Genomic DNA, 21,840 nt, shown 5'->3' with positions numbered 1-21,840 from the left:
TATGTGGATAGTCTGAAGAAGCTGGGGTTGTTCTCCTTTGAGCTGAAAGGGCTAAGAGGAGATTTGATAGAGGTGTTTAAAATCATGAAGAGTTTAGATAGAGTAAGTTAAGAGAAACTGTTTTGAATGGTTGAAAGGTCAATAACTAGAAGGCACAGATTTAAAGTGATTCTCAAAAGGACCAGAGGCAACATGAGGAAACACATTTTTATACAAGTGATTAAGATTTGGAATGCACTACCTGATAGGGTGGTGCACATAGATTCAACAGTAGCTTTGAAAAGGGAATTGGATAAATGTTGAAGGCGAAAGGATTGCAGGGATATGGGGAAAGAGCAGGGAAGTGGGACTAACTGATAGAACAGGTGCAGACTTGATTGTCTAAATGTCCTCCTTCTGTGCTGTACTATTCTATGATTCTATGCATTTCCCTTGGGTCTTGCTGAATTTAACAGCAGTATCTAATTATCATTTTTGAACACTGTTTCCCAGTCTCAGCAAGCCAGATTGAAAGGCTGGCTAGGTGTCAGGAGATTAGGACTGTCTCAAGGGAGTTTAGCGGAGGAAGAGATTGTGAGTGGAGGTTGGGGAATATTAGTGATGGGGAGGGAGGATTGTGCCTAGAGAAGTCGAGGGTTGGGTTCAGGTTGAGATTTAACTTTTTATTTTCCACCAATCCAAATCCACCCTTTTTATGGGCTAAACTACTCCCAGCATTTCAGGTCGATGACCATACATTACTATTTAATATAACCCTTTTCCTTTAGCCAAATCTGCCAATTAATGCTACAGGGTAGGTACAGCATCAACTGCACATGTGCACAATTTGTGTAAGCTTAGTTGTTCTGAAGTCATCAATGTGATTTTGAAGCATCTATTTGTGATGAATCTTGCACGTACATGTCACTTTATAACTTTGGTGATCTTCTCAAGTGTCTGAGACCCTGTGGAAATGTCCTCTAAAGGAACATTTTGGTGCTTCTGGCATTAGGTGGTTTACTTTAAAGGGTTGCATGTCAGTTGACAGAGACAGTCCTTCCACTATAATGTAAAAGAGGCAATGGGAAAGCATCTAGAGCTTGGAAACCCAGCTCAATAGTTTGGTTTCTGTGGGGAATACGGAGGAAAAGCACAGGAAAAGCCTGTAATGTGTTTTTTAGCATTGCTGGTAAGGACAGACCTTCATCTGACAAGGTCATTCTTTTCGTATAGCTCTTTCAAAAGCACAATTCTGACTTGAACAATGCTAATATGTGATTAGAGCTAGGCCATTCAGAGGTGATGTCAGGAAGCACTTCTGCACACAAAGGCTAGTGAAAACCTAGAACTCTGTCCCCCAAAAGGTTGTTGAAGCTAGTTTAATTGAAAATTTCAAAACTGCGACTGACAGATTTTTGTGAGGCAAGGGTATTAAGGGATATGGAACCAGGGCAGATAAATGGAGGTTAGATGCAAATCAGCCCTAATCCAACTGAATGGCATACATGCTCAAGGGGGCTGAATAGTGTATTCCTATGTGATCTTGGCATGTGAGTAGTTCTAGTTTATTCAGTGGAGTTGGTGTTCGGCATCTGGCCCTGCAATGTATCGGGGGAATTCAGAACACCAACAGCAGTCTTAACAGATTGTGGAAATGCTTCATAATTAATATGTAAACATTTTTCAGTGGTATGATGGATACTTAGAGTGTTGCCACAGGCTGACAAGTCATTCAGGTCTTCCCTAGTACATAAAAGCTGAATCTGACCCTAAGGCCCATTAGAGCTTTATTAACTACTACTGCTGCCTGAATTGTCATCAGACTTGCTATCTATGTAATATATTCCTCACTGCGATCTTTTGGGTCCTTCAGAATATAAAATCAATGCCCTTTAGTGGAGGTAATAGCAGGAAAGCACAGATATATTATAGACATTAGGTACGGCATTGACAGCATCATATTTCTTGATAAATTCGTCTGCCTCCCATTGATTTCTGTTTTATTGTGAATATAAATTGTAACTTTGACTCTGTTCAATGGGCTTTTGTTAAATTAGAGAGTTTGCCTATCTTGTTAACTCAGTTGCACAAAATATTGTTTTACATATTATTGCAGCAAAATAGCTAAAATAATAAGGTGGCCAAAGGCACCACAAAAATCATCCCATTATCCCCAATCTATATTGACACAGGACCCACACGGCAGGGGTTGCTGACAGCCATTGACCTAATACAATTTCAAATATTGTTGAATATTCATTAAGTGCTATAATCTTGAGTTAAATGATGGTAGCTGAATTCTGTCATATAATTAACCAAATTGGTGCAGAATACAGAGGGGACAGGAATTTCTTTTAAAGTGTACTCGGCCAGTTTTGATTTTCCATCCAGGCTGCTTTGATTAGTGTATGGTACATTGTCTTTTAATGCGACCGGTTTTTCAGGTACTTTATTTCTACTGCAAAGTCATTACTGGAAGCTGATCAGTTTTTTGCTGAGACTGTGTGTTTTCTTTAGTTGGGAAAGGGAGAAAGCAAAGCGTGCTCGGAAGTGGTGGGAAGAGAAATGGAGCGAGAAAGCTGATAAAGTGCAAAATGGCGACGAGAGGGAAGTTGGAGTAGCAGATGAGTTGGAGATGGCTGAACCGCTGGAAGTTGCTGTGGCACGGGAGGAAATCAGCATGCTCCTAATTGAGCAAAGAAAAACTGCAGCCCTCAAGGTAATGAGGGGAAAGTACGGAGAATCCTCGATCATGTAGGAGTAGCTAAGTTGGGGTAATGGGAAAAGTAGCCTTTAACCTTAAGACTGTTCAAAGATATTTTATGTTTATTTTTTCCATATTTATACCTTTAAAAGAGGACGAATATTAATTGTTGCCAGTCATGAAAGAAGCAGGCGCATGTATAACCTTCCAAAAATTGTAATCTTCCAAAATTCCCTAGATTCTGGAAAGGTCCCAGTAATTGAAAAACCCCAAATGTAACACGTCTATTCAAGAAGGGAGGGAGACAGAAAGCAGGAAACTATAGGCCAGTTAGACGAACACCTGTCATTGGGAAAATGCTGGAATCCATCATTAAGGAAGTAGTAGCAGAACATTTAGAAAATCATAGTACAATCAGGCAGAGTCAACATGGTGTTATGAAAGGAAAATCGTATTTGACAAATTTATTAAAGTTCTTTGAGGATGTAACAAAGAAGGTGGATAAAGGGGAACCAGTGGATGTGATACACTTGGATTTTCAAAAGACATTCGATAAGATGCTGCATAAAAGGTTACTGCACAAGGTAACAGCTCATGTTGTTGGGGGTAATATATTAGCATGGATAGTCTTTGGCCTCCTTATCTCGAGAGACAATGGGTAAGCGCCTGGAGGTGGTCAGTGGTTTGTGGAGCAGCGCCTGGAGTGGCTATAAAGGCCAATTCTAGAGTGACAGGCTCTTTCACAGGTGCTGCAAAAAAATTTGTTTGTCGGGGCCGTTACACAGTTGGCTCTCCCCTTGCGCTTCTGTCTTTTTTTCCTGCCAACTGCTAAGTCTCTTCGACTCGCCACACTTTAGCCCCGCCTTTATGGCTGCCCGCCAGTTCTGGCGATCGCTGGCAACTGACTCCCACGACTTGTGATCAATGTCACAGGACTTCATGTCGCGTTTGCAGACGTCTTTAAAGCGGAGACATGGACGGCTGGTGGGTCTGATACCAGTGGCGAGCTCGCTGTACAATGTGTCTTTGGGGATCCTGCCATCTTCCATGCGGCTCACATGGCCAAGCCATCTCAAGCGCCGCTGACTCAGTAGTGTGTATAAGTTGGGGATGTTGGCCGCCTCAAGGACTTGTGTGTTGGAGATACGGTCCTGCCACCTGATGCCAAGTATTCTCCGGAGGCAGAGCATGGATAGAGGATTGGCTAACTAACAGGAAACAGAGAGTCGGGATAAATGGGTCATTTTCAGGTTGGCAAACTGCACCTAATGGAGTGCCACAGGGATCAGTGCTGGGGCCTCAACTGTTTACACTCGGTCCCTTCATCCAAGTCATTGTATTGTAGCCAAATTTGCTGGCGATACAAATATAGGTGGGAAAGCAAGTTGTGAGGAGGGCACAAAAAGGATTGAATTTTGTCAGCCCGCCATGGGTACCAGCAGCAGACCCAGAAATGGGTGCCGTTCCCATTTGTTACATGGGCAGCCGCCCATCGCAAACACGTGGTGGGAGGCCATTTTGCATAATGGAGACCCGCCCAATCATGCAGCCGGGGTGGGAGGTGAGATGCCGAATATAACTCCAGAGCAGGTGCTGGCACCATATTTAAAGGCCTGCCAGCCCTGCTTGCATTGCTTCCTTGCACTCATTTGCTGCTAGCTGCTCAAAACTGTGAGCCATTTTGCAGAGACTCTGGACCACCAGCCCCCAGCCCCCCGTGGTGAACTCTGCAGGACAGCAAAGGCAAGACAGAGGGTGGCCCCACAGTTCAGTGATGCCTCCCTCCAGATTCTCCTCCAGGCTGCAAGGGAAGGCCGGAGGTCCTCTTACCCAGTGATGGCAAGAAGTAGTCCTCTGCCTGACCAAGCAAGCCTGGATGGAGATAGCTGAGGTGGTCAGCAGCAGTGTGGTCAGGCCTCTGGAACTGGGTACAGTGCCACAAGAGGGTCAACGACCTCCTTCATTCTGCCAAGGTGAGTGCTCCTCACATCTTATCCTTTTAATGATTGCAAGTGGCTACGCAGGAGGAAGCAAGACATGGGGAAGGGAGATACTACAATGGTGATGGCAGAGGGGGCTAGGCATCATCTCATCCTACAAATGCATGGCTGCCTTTCGGCCACAGGCTACCTTCTTACACAGCTCACCCGCCTTAATGCCCATGAGAGCGGACAGCAGCATGAGTTATAAATGAAACCCAGTAGGGGACGAAGGGCTGACACTAGCAGAATTGTTATGTTGATCTCTCTGTGAAGTATGACTATCTTCCTCTCTCCACTTGCAGGACAAAAGGGCCCACAAGAGGGAGACATTCTGGACTGGCAGAGGCATCCCGGATCTTCGGCCTCTCTCCACAGCAGAGGAAGAGGCATTATAATTGGCAAGAGACTGGATTGGCTTCCATTGACAGACAGTTCACTTCTGAAGATCCACATCATGTATGGTTGGCATGACGAGATCTGCACAGCTAACACACACATTTGTGTTCTCATTCAGATTGGCATCAGCAGGAGACTCAAGCAGAAGGGGGCCAGGTGTTCATCTCTGAGGAGGAGGAGGAGGAGCACTCAGAGGATGCACAGTTCCATGACTCTCCTGCACCTTCCACCAGTACAGATACTTTCACCTCGGTGGGTTTCCACTCGGCTGTAGACACAGGGTCATAAGCTGATGAGAGCACCACACACATGCCCGAGCAGCTGGCTGAGGATGAGGCAGCTGAGGCCACTGACAGTCAGATGACTGTGGATGGCCAGACCAATGCTGAGCTCCCGGCTGATGAGCCTCTGGTGTCGACACCACAGGGCGTGCTGGAGTTGCAGAGAGAGGTAAGGCAACATCTGGCTGAGATGTCAGAGGCCATGCACAGCCACAAGCGGATGATGGAGGAGTCCATCTGTACCATGAGTGCTGCCATGTCTCAGGCACGTGAGGTTGGTGACCCTCATGGAGAGGCAGATCCCACAGATTGCGCGCAGACCTACACATCGCCTTAGCCATGAGCTTGACTCAGCAGTGGCAAGGCGAGAGAAGGACAAGGCGGCTGGAGTTGTCTCCCACTCTTCATCATTCTCTGGTGAGCAGGGAGATTCGAGTAGGCCTTGAAAGGGAAGAGGAGAGGCTGACCTCTGCAGCTGGGGGCTCCCGCAGGATGCTCTGAATGTGGACAGCAGTTGCTCAGCCCAATCACCAGAGTCCAGCTCCTGCAGCTATGACACCTGAGAAGAATCCTGCACCTATGGAGCAACCCCTCAGGCATCTGGGGCCCTCCAGGCCTCAGGCAGCCCAGAGGACACCCGCCAAAGTCATCACAGGCCAATGGGCAGCCTGATCAGCAGCCAGCCCAGCTGCTAGCGCTGGGTTCACACCTCACAGAAGCACTCGCGACTGTACCAAGAAGAGCACAGAGACACAATTGGGGGGTTCACAGGTGTTTAATAGCTGACATGTGATGCTTCAAATAAAGTTCTTTTGTTCGAGCAGTTAATGTTCATTGTGTAAAAGTGATTATTCTATCTTGCATTAATTGTAAGCTGCTGACTTCTCCCCTCGTGGATGCTAATGTAAACACAGCCCTCATTTAAATATTATCTCCCATGGACACTAGCATGTGTTTTAGTTGGGTGCTAGGCACTGAACACAAATGGAAATGCATTGAAGTCAGTCTTTATTGGTTTCTTTGTGAGTGGACATCAGGGTGGCTGGAAACGGGTAATTATGAGATTGTCTCTTGTCTCCTTGACATGACACTCAATCTGCCTGGCCTCCAGTACAAGGGTTTCAACATCCAGTGCTGCCTGCTCATTCCCCTCCTCAGTGTCCTCCTCGTCAATGGATGAGCGTCACTCAGGCATCTCAGTCATGCAAGGCCTCCCCCCTCTGCAGTGCTAAATTGTGCAGAGCACAGCAGACTACGACACACGAGACCCTCTCTGGGCCATACTGCAGGGCTCCATCGGATTGATCTAGACAGCGGAATCCCATCTTCAGCAGCCCAAAGGCCTGCTTGATGATCGCTCGGCTGGAGCCATGGCAAGTGTTGTACCTCTCCTCGCTGCAGTGCGAGGGTTCTTTCCAGGCATGAGTAGCCATGTCTTCCATGGGTAGCCCTTGTCCCTGAGAATGCAGCCCTGAAGGCGAGTGGAGGGCCTGCAAAGTTGTGGCATCTAGGACTGTCGATGTAAGTGTTGTGGCTGCTTCCTGAGAAGTGGGCACGTGCCTGCAGGAAACACTTTCGGTGGTCACAGACCAGTTGAATATTGATTGAATGGAAGTCCTTCCTGTTGATGAAGGTGACTGCCTGGTCCATGGAAGCCTTGATGGCCACGTATGTGTAATCTATCACACCTCGCGCCTGGAGAAATCGAACGATGGCCCCAAATCTGATGGCCCTCTCGGCCTGACTGTCAGGGTCGGTCCGGTGGTGCACAGTTGCCGGCCCTCTTGAACAAGGCATTGGTCACCTCTTTGATACAGCAGTGGGCTGCTCTCTGGGAGACCCCACACATGTCCCCGGTGGATCCTTGGAATGATCTAGGCATGTAAAAGTTTAATACCACTGTAATTTTCAGGGCCACTGGCATAGGGTGATCCCCAAACCCCATAAGTCACAACTCGTCCTGCAGCAGGGCGCGTAAGGTGGTGCCCGCTTCCCTGGAGAGGCATGGTCTTCGCTGGCAGTGGCCACTCGGACATTTGGAGTTAGCTGAGTCAAGTCTGGTACACTCTCTGGCACTGGTGGCCCTTCTTAGTATGGCCTGCTGCTGTTGCTCTTGTCGTGAAGTTTCATGGGCAGGCGCAGCTGCCTCCTGGCCCTCCCTCCATTGGAGGCACCACTTCAAGCCAGGAGGTTCCAAGAAGACTGGGTGTATGAGACCCATGCCAGGTTACCAGTGGGCCTGCAGAGTGCTGTCGATACAGAGGACCCTGCCCTGGCAACTGAGCTTTTTCTACTTCTCCCAGCAGATTCCCTGATGACCCTCAGTGCTCACTGTTGTTGATGGCCAACCCTCTTATTCAACAGTATGGTCAATCACATATCTCACTCAAAGGTTTGTTCACCCGATACAGCCACCCAAACCCAAGTCCCCCCGACCCCTTGCAGAGCCCCCGAGATCCTGACCCCACCCCCACCCCCGCAGAGTGCACAGCACTACTGTTTGAAAATTGCCTCCGCTCTCCCCTCTCCTTCTATGCAGCACTGTTCATGACTACCTACCTGTCGCCTTGGCGCCACTAGCTTTTCTCGATCATGAACACAAAGGCAGTTAAGGGCCACCCGCCGTCCACTTAATCACAAGCCCCCCCATTTAATCACGATGTATTAGATGCAAATGCATTTAAATTAACTGCTCAGCAATTTAAATTACATTCCTGTTGTGCCAGGGCAGCGATTCCACCTTGGTGCTTTCCTACCGCTGACTAAACCTGAAAACGACATCATTGCCAGATTTCCATGCGGCGCTTCCAACTCAATTCTCCGTCCCCCCACAATGCCGCCATTCCTGCTTAAACAGCCACACAAAATTCTGCCTAGAGTCAGCAGTGGGATATAAATAGGTTAAGCGAGTGGACAAAAATTTGGCAGATGGAGCATAATGTGGGAAAATGTGAGGTTGTCCACTTTGGAGGAAGAATGGTAAAGCAAAATATTATTTAAATGATAGACTACAGAATGCTGTGGTACAGAAGGGTCTGGGTACATGAATTTCAGAAAATTTAGCAAGCAGATACAGCAAGTAATTAGGAAGGCAAATGGACTGTTGGCCTTGATTGCAAGGGGAATGGAGTATAAAAGTAGGGAAGTCTTACTACAACTCTACAGCATTTCAGTGAGACCACACCTAGAGTACTGAGTACAGTTTTGGTCTCCTTATTTAAGGAGGGATATATCTGCATTGGAAGCAGTTCAGATAAAGTTCACTAGGTTGCTTCCTGGGATGAAGGAATTGTCTTAGGAGGAAAGTTTTTTTATTCTTTCATGGGATGTGGGCATCACTGGCAAGGCCAGCATTTAGTACCCAACCCAGTTTCCCTTGATAATTGAGTGGCTTGCAAGGCCATTTCAGAGGGCAGTTAAGAGTCAACCACATTGCTGTGGGTCTGGAGTCACATGTAGGTCAGACCAGGTAAGGACAGCAGATTTCCTTCCCTAAAAGGACATTAGTGAACCAGATCGGTTTTTATGACAATCGATGATAGTTTCATGGCACCTTTACTGAGACTAGATTTCAATTCCAGATTTTTATTAATTTATTTGGAGGTCAATCATCTGAGCTCCAGGACATCACTGTAGGAGTTCCTCAGGGTAGTATCCTAGGAGCAACCATCTTCAGCTGCTTCATCAATGACCTTCCTTCAAATCATAAGGTCAGAAGTGGGGATGTTCGCTGATGATTGCACAATGTTCAGCACCATTGAGGACTCCTCAGATACTGAAGCAGTCTGTATCAAAATGCAGCAAGACCTGGACAATATCCAGGCTTGGGCTAATAAGTGGCAAGTAACATTCGCACCACACAAGTGCCAGGTAATGACCATCTCCAACAAGAGAGAATCTAACCATCTCCCCCTTGACATTCAACAGCATTACGATCACTGAAACCCCCACTATCAACATCCTAGGGATTACCATTGACCAGAAACTGAACTGGAGTAGCCATTTAAATACTGTGGCTACAAGAGCATGTCAGAGGCTAGGAATCCTGTGGCGAGTAACTCACCGCCTGACTCCCCAAAGCCTGTCCACAATCTACAAGGCACAAGTCAGGAGTGTGATGGAATACTTTCCACTTGCCTGGATGGGTGCAGTTCCAACAACACTCAAGAAGCTCGACACTATCCAGGAGAAAGCAGCCCGTTTGATTGGCACCCCATCCACAAACATTCACTCCCTCCATCACCGACGCACAGTGGCAGCAGTGTGTACCATCTACAAGATGCATTGCAGCAACACACCAAGGCTCCTTCGACAGCACCTTCCAAACCTGTGACCTTTACTACCTAGAAGGACAAGGGCAGCAGATGCATGGCAACATCACTAACTGCAAGTTTCCCTCCAAGCTGCACACCATCCTGACTTGGAACTATATCGCCGTTCCTTCACTGTTGCTGGGTCAAAATCCTGGAATTCCCTTCCCAACAGCACTGTGGGTGTACCTATCCTACATGGACTGCAGTGGTTCAAGGCGGCAGCTCACCACCACCTTCTCAAGGGCAATTAGGGATGGGCAATAAATGCTGGCCTGGCCAGCGATGCCCACATCCCATGAACTAATTTTTAAAAAATCACCTCATAAGTCATAACGTCAGGACATTGCAATGTGCTTTACAGCCAATGAAGCACTTTTGACATTTAGTCACCCTTGTACAAATTTCTGAATCAAAAATTGTTCATGTAAATTTGAAGCTGTAGTGGTCCCTCTTCCTAGCCCAGCATGACTCCTGTAACAAGCACCCATTGTTTTCTACCCCTTGGCCAATTTCTGATCCATTCCCAAGTTTTACTTGGACACACCCAGTTAATGGCTTTGAGCTTAAAAAGTAACTTTTCATGTGAAACGTTATCAAATGCCTTTTGGAAGTCAAAGTACAATGTAACAGACTTATACAGAAAATGGTACTTTTTTATTGATTCATGGGATGTGGGCATCGCTGGCTAGGCCAACTAAGTTGAGGGAGTGTAAAAACAGAAGGTCCTAGGGTGCACATTCACAAATATTTGAAGGTGGCAGGAGAAATTGTTAAGGCTGTTCATTGGCTCTAAAGATACTTGGCTTAGTAAATAGGAGCACTGAATACTAAACAAGGAAGTCATGCTTAACCTTTAAAATTACTGGCTAGGCCTTAGCTGGAATATTGTGTGCAACACATTAGAAAGCATGTCAAGGCCTTAGAGAGGGTGCAGAGGAAGTTTACCAGAATTTTTTTTTTTACATCATTATAGTCATACAGCACTGAAACAGGCCCTTCGGCCCATCAAGTCTGTGCCGACCAAAACCACCCATTTATATTAACCCATATTACCTACCACATCCCCACCAGGCTGCAGTGCTAACCACTGAGCCGCTCACAACTTCATGAAATAAACTTGTTCTTTTTTTGCTAAACACTAATTTTTTTATATTTATGAACTGCAATTTCATTCATCTTAAAACATGGTATTGCTCACGTAAAGAAAATTGTGAAATTACTATCACTAAATTTTAATATATATACACAATTGCAACAAGCAGTTTATGAAATTCTGTAAAGTCACAACCTTGGCCTATTTCTTTGCTGTCAAATGGACATGAACTAGAACAAAACATACGCACATGGAGGAGGGCATGGGTTGGGGAGCGACTGTGGGGGGGGGGGGGGGCGGAGATAAAGCCGGTGAAATTGGCAACGCATTGAGAAGCCAGCTCCAACCTGCCGACTTCTGGGTTTCACTCTGGTCCGTTAGGTTGTGTACGCACAGCCCCCTCAGGAGAGGGGCTTGGCAATTAACATATTAATAGCTCAATCAGAGCAATTACTGAGGCAGCATTTTGTCAGCTTAACATGTTAATGTGTGAAACTCGCCAGTGAAAGCAAGGCGAGAACACAGCAACAATTGAGGAGCTCACTGAATTGCAGGGAAATATAGCAATGTGTACTCAGGCACTTTCTTACCTGCTAGTGGGAAAAGGTGTTCACAGTACTTTGCTGAGATGTTACTTTCTACGCTTTGGAGGTTTGCTTTATCAGATGGGGATGGTTGCAGGATGAGGCAATACCCCAGCCGCTCTGCTATTGCCATTGTAGTGCCACCCTCCCCATGTCATGCACCCTCCTCATAGTCATGTGAAATCCCCACAAAGGAGAGTGTTATGGAACCCTCACCTTGACCAATTGCTGGAGGTTGTTGATCCTCTTTTGATACTGGACCCAGTTCCAGCAGGTATGAACTATGTGAGCTCTTGGTTTGCTGACCTCCTCTGCGATCTCCACTCAGGCTTGCTCGGTCAGGCAGTAGGACCTTTTCTTGCTGGGGAAGAGAAACTTCCAGCTTTCCCTTGCAGCCTGGAGGAGAATCTGTATGGAGGTGAATCTGTATGAAGGCATCTCTGAACCTTGGGGTCACCTGGTGTCTGGCCTCGGCCATCCTGTGCTGTCCTCCTCGGGGGGTTGGTGCAGGGGGGTGCGTCCAGAAGCCAATCACGCAAAGTTTAAAGCTGCACAAAGTTGCCAATGACTCGAAGGCAGGAATGAATGCAGGGCCGGCAGCCTTTTAAATATGGTGCCAGCACCTGCACTGGAGTCAACTGACGCCATAATTGGCGATTCGCATCTCTTGTGACTGCCATGTGATTGGCGGGCCCACGTTTCCAGTATGCAAAATGGTCGCCCGTCGCGTGATTACGGTGAGGCGACAACCCACGTGACTGATGGGAACGGCGGCCATTTCTGGACCCGCTGCCATTCAGCCCTTTGTGTGAGTGGAATTTCAAGCATTAGTCCCAAGGATTGCCTTTTACCTGTGCATACCTAAATCTGTCCCGCAGTTGTGGTTTAAACTTGTGATCAGAAAAAATTAACTTGGAATAGTGAATAGAATCTTCTATTCCACTTAGTTTCTTATAAACCTGCATACCCCTCTTACTTCCTTTCCAAGCAGAACTGTTCATAGGTGTTAAAATAGGGCACAAAGTAACCACAACCTCTTGTGGTAGAATACTGGCTAAGTCCGAAGTATCTGAAACATAATAACCTCAGCTGACTCCTCCACCTCTAACAATCTTGTTCATAAAGCACTTTTTGCCCTTTAGCCTCCTCTAGCCATTTCACAGAACCACTATCCCCACTCCAGCACACATAGTTCACAGAGATACCCTGTCTCTTTGACGATCTTGTCACTGCATTCCTAGCAGTACCTGGCACTGCTACTTCACTCTGTGTTTTTAATCTGTCACAGGACCCGAAAATCCCACTTGGAGACTACAATGCAGAATCCTCTGCTGGAGTGAAGCATCAGGAACAGGTTGCACCTGGAACTGTCAGTAGGATGGTCATTAAAGAGTGCAGCAGCGGATCCCAGGGGACAGCAACTCAGCTGTTACATTCGGAGCCTCACCCAGGGGATCAAAAGCGTGCAAGTTTGCATATGGTGCTGGCTACAGCCCTGAGGCAGATACAGGGAAGAGCTGGCAACGAGAGTGAAGAAAGCAGCTGGTAGTTGTACAGATATAAGTACCAGAAAATCATCCCTGAATGACCACTGCAGATTCCATTGGCACCACCTGATGTATGGGAGTGTTGAATAAAATACCAATCGGTTGAACCTCATAACAGAGTCTTGCATTAGGAACCATAAAGAGTCTAAAGGCTATACTGTCCTCTTTCGCTAACTATAAATGAAAAGTCAGACCGGAGTATAAAAGATAGAACATTTCTATTATCATTTCTACTTTCTTTTGCTAAAATCAGCCCTAGTTTTCTCATTCATGACTGAACAGTGCATTCTTCTGATATGGAAACACGCTGTACACTGTAGCTTCTGTTGTAAGCACCTTCTGCACAGATATTGCCTGACATGTTGAGGTTTTCCAGCATTTTTTGTTTTTAATTCTGTTTTAGGTATTGGCCGAGGGATAGATGTTGGCTAGGATACCAGGAGAACTCCCTCACTCATCTTCGAATATGGCATGGGATGTTTCAAGTGTAACTGGGAGAGCAGATGGGGCCTTGGTTTAATGTCTCACTTGAAAGACGGGACTTCCGACAGTGCAGAGAGTGCCAGTTCAAGTCTCAGGAATGGGGGTTGAACCCATAACCTCTTGACACCTTGGCTCAGTGGTTTCTACAATGCAGGGGCGATTTGCTCTGCTAGGTTACCAACCAGGCGGTGAAGATAAAAATTCACCTCTGCCATGTTCTGAGATTTCAGTACAGAGATATTGCCCTGCTAAGCTATTCAGAGGATCCCATGTAGAAATACTAGTGGAGCATCCAGGAATGCACCTGTGGGTTTAATGATCATTTTGTTGGAGGTTATACATTTATATGCTTTCTCGTTATTTTAGGACATAAACCACATTTCAGAATGTAAAGCCAAGTCAATAAAAGCTTTAGTGTTTCTTCTTGTTTCTTAGTGCGAGTTGGAACAGAAGTTGGGAGACACCAAGGCAAAAGTCTCAAAGTTGGAGGACCTGCTGCCAAAGTGGATTAATAACAAGGATCAGCAGGAGATCATGAGTCTGCTCTGTAAAGTTCACGAGCTGGAGGTGGAGAATACAGAGATCCAGTCCGCTGTGCTGCGGAAAGAGAACATCCTGCAACAGAAAGACTTTGTCATCCAGCATTATGAGCAACACCGAGCACTCTGCGATGAGATTATACAGCAGCAGCGGCAGCTGATAGATGGTACAGTAAACACAGCTGATCAGTCAGACAGCTAGAATCCAATAATACGTATCAATCATTATATCCAGCTCAGTGAAGCCAGGATGGATGGATGCAAATTCAAATCCTGACCTGCTCATTTTCCAATCTGAACTACATCACCCTTATATCTCCAGTTAGATAAACCCCAATGTCATTGCCCTTTTGTGGTGTAACTTGATGCTACGACCCTGCCACAGCACTCCCACCAGCATGGAGATCTTGTGCCCATTGGCGGAAAAGGAAAACACCTTAAGTGGTCCCTGTCATCTAAGTTGGGCATTAGTGGTGGCCTAGATGCGGGCTGCGTGCCTCCTACCTTTTTGTCTATAAAATATCAAGCCAGATGGACAAAGGAGAGAATAAAATTAGAGAGAAAAAAACCCAAATGAAATATTATTCAAATACCCAGTTAAAAAGACAATGTTAAAATAGCTATGACATTCCCCTATATCAACCATTATGATAAAAGAGTTGGAGGGTCTTTGTTGCCTGCCATGACACCTCTGCTATACAATCTGAAAGGAAAAGCAGAAAATTGTATTTTATATAAGCTCAAGGAAACTGCACAAAGAGTAACAAACTATGGAAAGCGTTCCAGGGCAGTAACTTATCATAGGGTTGAAGTGACATTGATAACTCAGAAAGCAAAGCCAAAAGTGGAACAATGTTTCATTTAGTAACAGTCCCACACCATACAGTAAACATTGGATGACTTGTTCACTAGATTCACTCTTGAACTGAGCTTGTGCTGTCCTCGCACTGGCCACAAGATAAGTGGAGTGGGCTGGGTGACCTACCCTACAATTGTTTTACCATAATCTCTGGAACATAGGAACAGGAGGAAGCCATTCAACCCCTTGAACCTGTTCTGCCATTCAGCTAGATTATGGCTGATCTGTATCTTAACTCCATCTACCTGCCTTGGTTTCATATCCCTTAATACCTTTGTTTAACAGAAATCTATCAATTTTAATTTTGGAATTCTAAATTGACCTGGCCTTAGCAGCTTTTTGCAGGACAGAGTGCCAGATTTCCACTACCGTTTGTGTAAAGATGTGCTTCATGACATCACCTTTGAACAATCTACATCTAATTGTTCTGGATTCCCACACCAGGAGCAATAGTTTCTATCAACTCCTTTAATCATCTAAAAAAACCTCAATTAGATCACCCCTTAATCTTCAGTACACAAGGGAACACAAGCCAAGGCTATGCAACCAGTCATCATAATTTAACCTTTTGAGTCTGGTATCATTCTGGTGATTCTGCGCTGCACTCTCTCCAACGTTCATGTATCCTTCCTGACATTCAGTGCTCACTGATGATTGCAGTACTCCAGATGGGGTCTAACCAGAGCTTTATATAACTGTAACATAACTTCCAACATTTTGTATTCCAACCCCTTTCAGATAAAGGACAACATTCCATTAGCCTATTTAATTACTTTTTTCTACCTGTCCATTAGCTTTTCCTGATTTCTGTACTTGTATTGTTAAATCCCTCTGCTCCTCTTCAGTTCCTAGCTACTCACCATTTAGAAAATACACTGATTATATCTTCCTTTGGTCCAAAGTGGATGACCTCCAAGACAAAATATCAGGCCTCCGCTCAATGCCTTCACACTCATTCTAGGCTGAGTTTTAGAACTCACTTTGGGTTGCCCACTCTGGTTTCACATATTGCTGGAGATTTCATCAGGTGACATTTGATCACATGGTATTCAATCATGTGATATTGCTCATGTGATGCTTAATCACGTAACATTTGATCAGTGACATTTTCCCACTGTTTGCAAATGTTATTACATTTACCTTAGTTGGGTGTTTCAGTATCACCAAGCCCTGAATAAAATATTTGACCTTTTGTTTTATAGTGAGATGGATAACATAATTTAAAAATCAACAGAAGAGCACAAAAGACTAGAAGGATTTAGGGATAAGTAATGTTCAAATAAAAACTACTTCTGTGATATTTCTACAGGATTGACTGAAATGAGAATCACCAAGTAAATTCCATTGATTCAGCAGCAACTTTACTGATACAAGGAACTTTCAACTAAAGTTTTGTTACAATTCTATGACTTTTTACAAAATATGACAAGTTCTAAAAATAATCTGTAAAAAAAAGCCAAAACCAAACCTAATTCAATTAATTGACTCCCACACTTTACCATTGACTGTCATTGTCACAGTCCACAAAGAGCACCACCATAACTGCCTGCCTTCCCTCATAAAACACATTATACAACAGCGTGCATCACAGGCTGACATGAACTCTCCCTCATCCAGGTCGTGTTGCTCTCCCTCGCTCCCTTCACCAGTTTGTGTTTCACTCCCTCCCTCTCCCAGTTTGTGTTTTTCTCTCTCGCTACCTCCCCAGTTTATGTTGCTCTCGCCCTCCTGCAATTTATTCTCTCCAGACTAATGAGGGGGAATTATATGCTCTCTCCTGTGGCAGGTTTGGAGGTAGGGAGAGCACAAAACTGGCTGGGATGGCGGTGGCATTGGGGGGCGGGGTGGGTTCCCTGCCACGTTCTTGCCTCCGCCAAAATTAAGTCCGGGGCGGGAAACCCTGTCAACGGCCTTCCTGCCCCACCGCCAATTGAGGCCCTCAACTGGGCAATTAGTGCGTGAATGAGGGACCCAGCATCGGGAAAAAGGGGGGGGCCCGCTGAGAGCCACCCCCCGCCCTTGCTGCCGATCCCCTATACCCGGCTCCCCCCCCCAACATCCATCCCATGAAAGCCTTCCTGCCCTGACCTACCTGTGGCCTGGGTCCAGTGCAACTCCTGGGCCTCGGGTAGTTGCTCCACTGGCAGCAGCCGCCACCTCCGCAATGGCGCTGCTCAGTGGTAGAGCTGCCAGCCTCCGATTGACCAGCTGTTCTCTGAGGGCAGGACCTCCAGGGCTCCTTGATCCCATGGAAGGCCTGCTGCTGTCCACTTAAGTGCCTGATTGGCACTAGATTCGGCGTCCCTTCCAGAGAAGAGGTGACATGGGGCTCTCGGCATCACTTTCTTTGCACGCCAAACTCCTGTCACCAGTGTAAAATCCCGGCCTTGGAGTTTCCAGCCGATTTTCATTTGCACCGATGCCATCATCCTCACAAGTAATGAAGCAATGCGTTTCTGTATTCCATAAGGACCCGCAGGGTCCAGACAACCCGGTTTGGCTGGCAGCCACAACAACCTGGGAACTGGGCAGACGTGAAATGTGTGTGCAAGGATCGTTGCTCCTGAGTCACCAGTACTCTGGACACCAATTGTCCATTCCAGTAGACTCCTGTCAAAATCTCGAGGGTTGAGAACCCTAAACACACTGCTGGGAGAGTTGAAAACCTGAGCCCCCACCAAATCATTCTGTTATTCAGTAATTTTGGCAGAAGTTGGTTTCTAATTTAAGAATTTTGTTTATCCAACATCCTGACTGTTGTCAGCTTATCTTCGCTACTTATTCTCTTCAAAAAGGCCTTAATCCTGCTCGGTCACCAGTCGGTCGGCAAGTTCATCGTGTTTTATCTGAATGATAGTGAGAAGTTTCCAGGTTTAACACCAGTCTGTGCTCAGTTAGCTGAGCCCTGCTGGGACATCACAAATGACCTCAGCACCCTGGGTTGTAAAGGAAAAGGTTGCATGGCTATAGTTCTGGATCCTGATTGCTGACCAGCAACTAGGGTTGCCATCCTCCACGATTGGCCTGCAGTCTCTGGGATTAATGATTAATCATTAATCATTGGGCGGCACAGTGGCGCAGTGGTTAGCACCGCAGCCTCACAGCTCCAGCGACCCAGGTTCAGTTCTGGGTACTGCCTGTGCGGAGTTTGCAAGTTCTCCCTGTGTCTGCGGGGGTTTCCGCCGGGTGCTCCGGTTTCCTCCCACCTCCAAAAGACTTGCAGGTTGATAGGTAAATTGGCCATTATAAATTGCCCCTAGTGTAGGTAAGTGGTAGGAGAATGGTGGGGATGTGGTAGAGAATTTGGGATTAATGTAGGATTAGTATAAATGGGTGGTTGTTGGTCGGCACAGACTCGGTGGGCCGAAGGGCCTGTTTCAGTGCTGTATCTATAAAAAAAAACCTCCAAGACACTGCTGCCAGCAGCCCAGGAGAAAAAAACACTGGGCACAAAAACAACAAGTGTTTGTTTTCCCACTTTCTTTGAACACTTTTACTTGTTGGTTGTGAAAATATTAGAGATGGAGAAGATTGACTGGGTGGGGCAGTAGGAGGCTAGGGGCCATGTGATGAAACCTCCAAGGATACGTCCAGCCAGAGTTGATATTCCTACCGGCAAGCCTTTTTGGAACTGCGTGTGAGTGGACATTAGATGTGAATGAGATGCTCCCCACATGGTCGAATATCCTGCTGAGACACATTATAAAGACCTGCATGCAAAAAATAGCTACTTGGGCTGTCAGGCAAGTAAATAGATGTGTAAAATTTTATATGGCTATTTGACCAAACATTCACTTCTAATTATTTTTTTTTACATCCGGTGTCTTTATTCCCTTCATACATATTTGATGTGCAGGCAAAAAGGAACCTTGCAATCAAGATCTCTTCAGCCTACTGTACGCAGTTGCTGGAATTTTCTATCACATGCAGCATTCCTTTGCCCTCTGGGCCCTGTTCTCGTTATATATTCAAGCTGAAAATATCTTGGTTTATGCTGCTTAAAGCCTATAAATTACTGTATTTTCTCCACAAAAATGATACAATTATAAATCCTAATTACCTATTCAGAACAGTTATGAAATGTAAAGCTAATAAATCCAGTAACATATTGGCCTACACAGTAGTGCTGGAAAACATTATTTATATTGCTTCCTGTTAAATCTACTGGCAGCAATAAAACATAGCCAAATTGGTCAAATAAAAGTTAGTGCGACTCATGCCCCAATAATTTATAAGTTGGTTCACTAACATGGTTGTTTGCTTCTTGGTTAAGCTGACATCCTAGTACCAAAACTCGTTTTCACAGCCACATCTCCTTCCTCAGTGACTGTCTCCGGTTCCGACTTTTTCCACGTGGATTCCAACTGAAGTTTCATCCTGCGTGTTTTGAATCCACCCAGGATGATAGTTATCTCCGAGAAATACAACGTTCCTTGGACTGCTGTTCTCGCTGCATCCTGAGATTCACACTCAGTGCCATGTGCCACCACATGTACACACTGAGCCTCTCTCTCCAGAAACATTGCCTCACCTTATCTCAAAGCTGTTCTACGCCACAGTTTCATTTCATCCTTTTTTACTTCCTTTCAGGTGTTAAGGAACGCAAGCTCCAGCAGCTGATGGGGACTAATGCCCCTCAAGATCCTTCTTCCCTTTCACTTCCCTCTGACTCCACCCCTTCTGATCTGACCCCTTGCTGTGTATTCACTATATCCTCTGACCTCCCCCTCTTCAACACTGAACGTTCTATACTCAGCAAAGGACTCAGTTTTGTCTGCTTACGCCCCCACCTCAATGAATTTCATGCTCGGCATAACGTTGAGCTCTTCTTCCATCGCCTTCACCTCCGGGCTCACTTCTTTGACCAGGGGTCCTCCCCCGACCAGCAGACCCATTCACCCACCTCCAGCATTTTCATTCCACCTGGACCCCTCCCTCTGGCCTCTTACCCGCTCTTGATCTTTTCGTTCAAAACTGTCGGTGAGACATCATCCGTCTCAATTTCTCTGCCCCCTCACTCACTCTAATCTGCCCCCCTCTGAACTTGCCGCACTCCGTTCTCTCAGGTCTAACCCCGACATTGTCATCAAACCTGCAGACAAGGGTGGTGCTGTTGTTGCCTGGCGTACTGACCTCGACCTTGCAGAGGCTCAGCGCCAACTGTCAGACACTTCTTCCTACTTCCCCCAGACCATGACCCCACCACCAAACATCAAGCGAGTGTCCACAGAACTGTCACTGATCTCATCTCCTCTAGAGATCTTCCCTCTACAGCTTCCAACCTCATCGTCCCGCAACCCAGGACAGCCCGCTTCTACCTCCTTCCCAAAATCCACAAATAGGACTGTCCTGGCAGACCCATCGTTTCAGCTTGTTCCTGCCCCCCTGAACTTATTTCTTCCTATTTTGACTCTATCTTTTCTCCGCTGGTCCAGTCTCTTCCCACCTACATCCGTGACTCTTCTGATGCCCTACGTCATTTTGACAATTTCCAGTTTCCTGGCCCTAACCGCCTCCTCTTCACTATGGACGTCCAATCTCTCTACACCTCCATCCATCACCAGGACAGTTGAGAGTTCCCCATTTCTTCCTTGAACAGAGGCCCAACCAGTCCCCATCCACCACCACCCTCCTCCACCTGGCTGAACTTGTTCTCACATTGAACAATTTCTCCTTCAACTCCACTCACTTCCTTCAAGTAAAAGGTGTTGCTATGGGTACCTGCATGGGTCCTAGTTATGCCTGTTTTTTTTGTGAAATATGTTGAATATTCCTTGTTCCAGTCCTACTCAGGCCCCTCCCCCAACTCTTTTTCCAGTACATTGATGACTGTATCGGTGAAGTTTCCTGCTCCTGCTCCTGCCCTGAACTGGAAAACTTTATCAACTTTGCTACTAATTTCCACCCTTCTCTCACTTTCACATAGTCCATCTCCGACACTTCCCTTCCCTTCCTCGACTTCTCTGTCTCCATCTCTGGGGATAGGCTGTCTACTAATATTCACTATAAGCCCACCGACTCCCACAGCTACCTCGACTACACTTCTTCACACCCTGCCTCCTGTAAGGACTCCATTCCATTCTCCCAGTTTCTCCGTCTCCGACGCATCTGCTCTGATGATGCTACCTTCCATGATAGCGCTTCTGATATGTCTTCCTTTTTCCTCAACCGAGGATTCAATCATACGGTCAGAAGAGAGGATGTTCGCTGATGATTGCACAATGTTCAGCACCATTTGCAACTCCTCAAATGCTCAAGCAGTCCGTGCAGAAATGCAGCAAGACCTGGACAATATCCAGGCTTAGGTTGATAAGTGGCAAGTAACATTGCGCCACACAAGTGCCAGGCAATGACCATCTCCAACAAGAGAGAATCAAACCATCTCCCCTTGACATTCAATGGCATTACCATTGCTGAATCCCCCACTATCAACATCCTAGGGGCTACCATTGACCAGAAACTGAGCTGGAGTAGTCATATAAATATCGTGGCTGCAAGAGCAGGTCAGAGGCTAGGAATCCTGCAGCGAGTAACTCACCTCCTGACTCCCCAAAGCCTGTTCACCATTTACAAAGCACAAGTCAGCAGTGTGATGGAATACTCTCCACTTGCCTGAATGGGTGCAGCTCCAACAACACTCAAGAAGCTCGACACCATCCAGAACAAAGCAGCATGCTTGATTGGCACACCATCCACAAACATTCACTCCCTCCATCACCGATGCACAGTGGCAGCAGTGTGCACCATCTACAAGATGCACTGCAGCAACGCACCAAGGCTCCTTCGACAGCACCTTCCAAACCCGCGATCTCTATCACCTCGAAGGACAAGAGCAGCAGATGCTTGGGAACACCACCACCTGCAAGTTCCCCTCCAAGTCACACACCATCCTGACTTGGAACTATTTCGCTGTTCCTATACTATTGCTGGGTCAAAATCCTGGAACTCCCTTCCTAACAGCACTGTGGGTGTACCTACCTCACATGGACTGCAGTGGTTCAAGAAGGCAGCTCACCACCACCTTCTCAAGGGCAATTAGGGATGGGCAATAAATGCTGGCATAGCCAGTGATGCCCACAT

General features: G+C 46.4%; 1 protein-coding gene across 3 annotated transcripts in view; it reads left to right on the top strand.

Moving 5' to 3' along the window:
* The window catches only part of si:dkey-26i13.8 (kinesin-like protein KIF19), a 209,126-nt gene that overhangs the window by 93,962 nt on the left and 93,324 nt on the right, over positions 1-21,840 (top strand). For all 3 annotated transcript variants that reach the window (XM_068055750.1, XM_068055749.1, XM_068055748.1), the window contains exons 12-13: positions 2,497-2,698; positions 13,798-14,068. In XM_068055750.1, coding sequence (XP_067911851.1) covers positions 2,497-2,698; positions 13,798-14,068 — 473 coding nt within the window. The remainder of the gene's footprint in view (positions 1-2,496; positions 2,699-13,797; positions 14,069-21,840) is intronic.

The sequence above is a fragment of the Heterodontus francisci genome, chromosome 24 (assembly GCF_036365525.1).
Source record: "Heterodontus francisci isolate sHetFra1 chromosome 24, sHetFra1.hap1, whole genome shotgun sequence".
Lineage (NCBI taxonomy): Eukaryota > Metazoa > Chordata > Chondrichthyes > Heterodontiformes > Heterodontidae > Heterodontus > Heterodontus francisci.
Note: the sequence above shows the minus strand (reverse complement) of the source record. Positions and strands in the feature narration are given on the sequence as shown.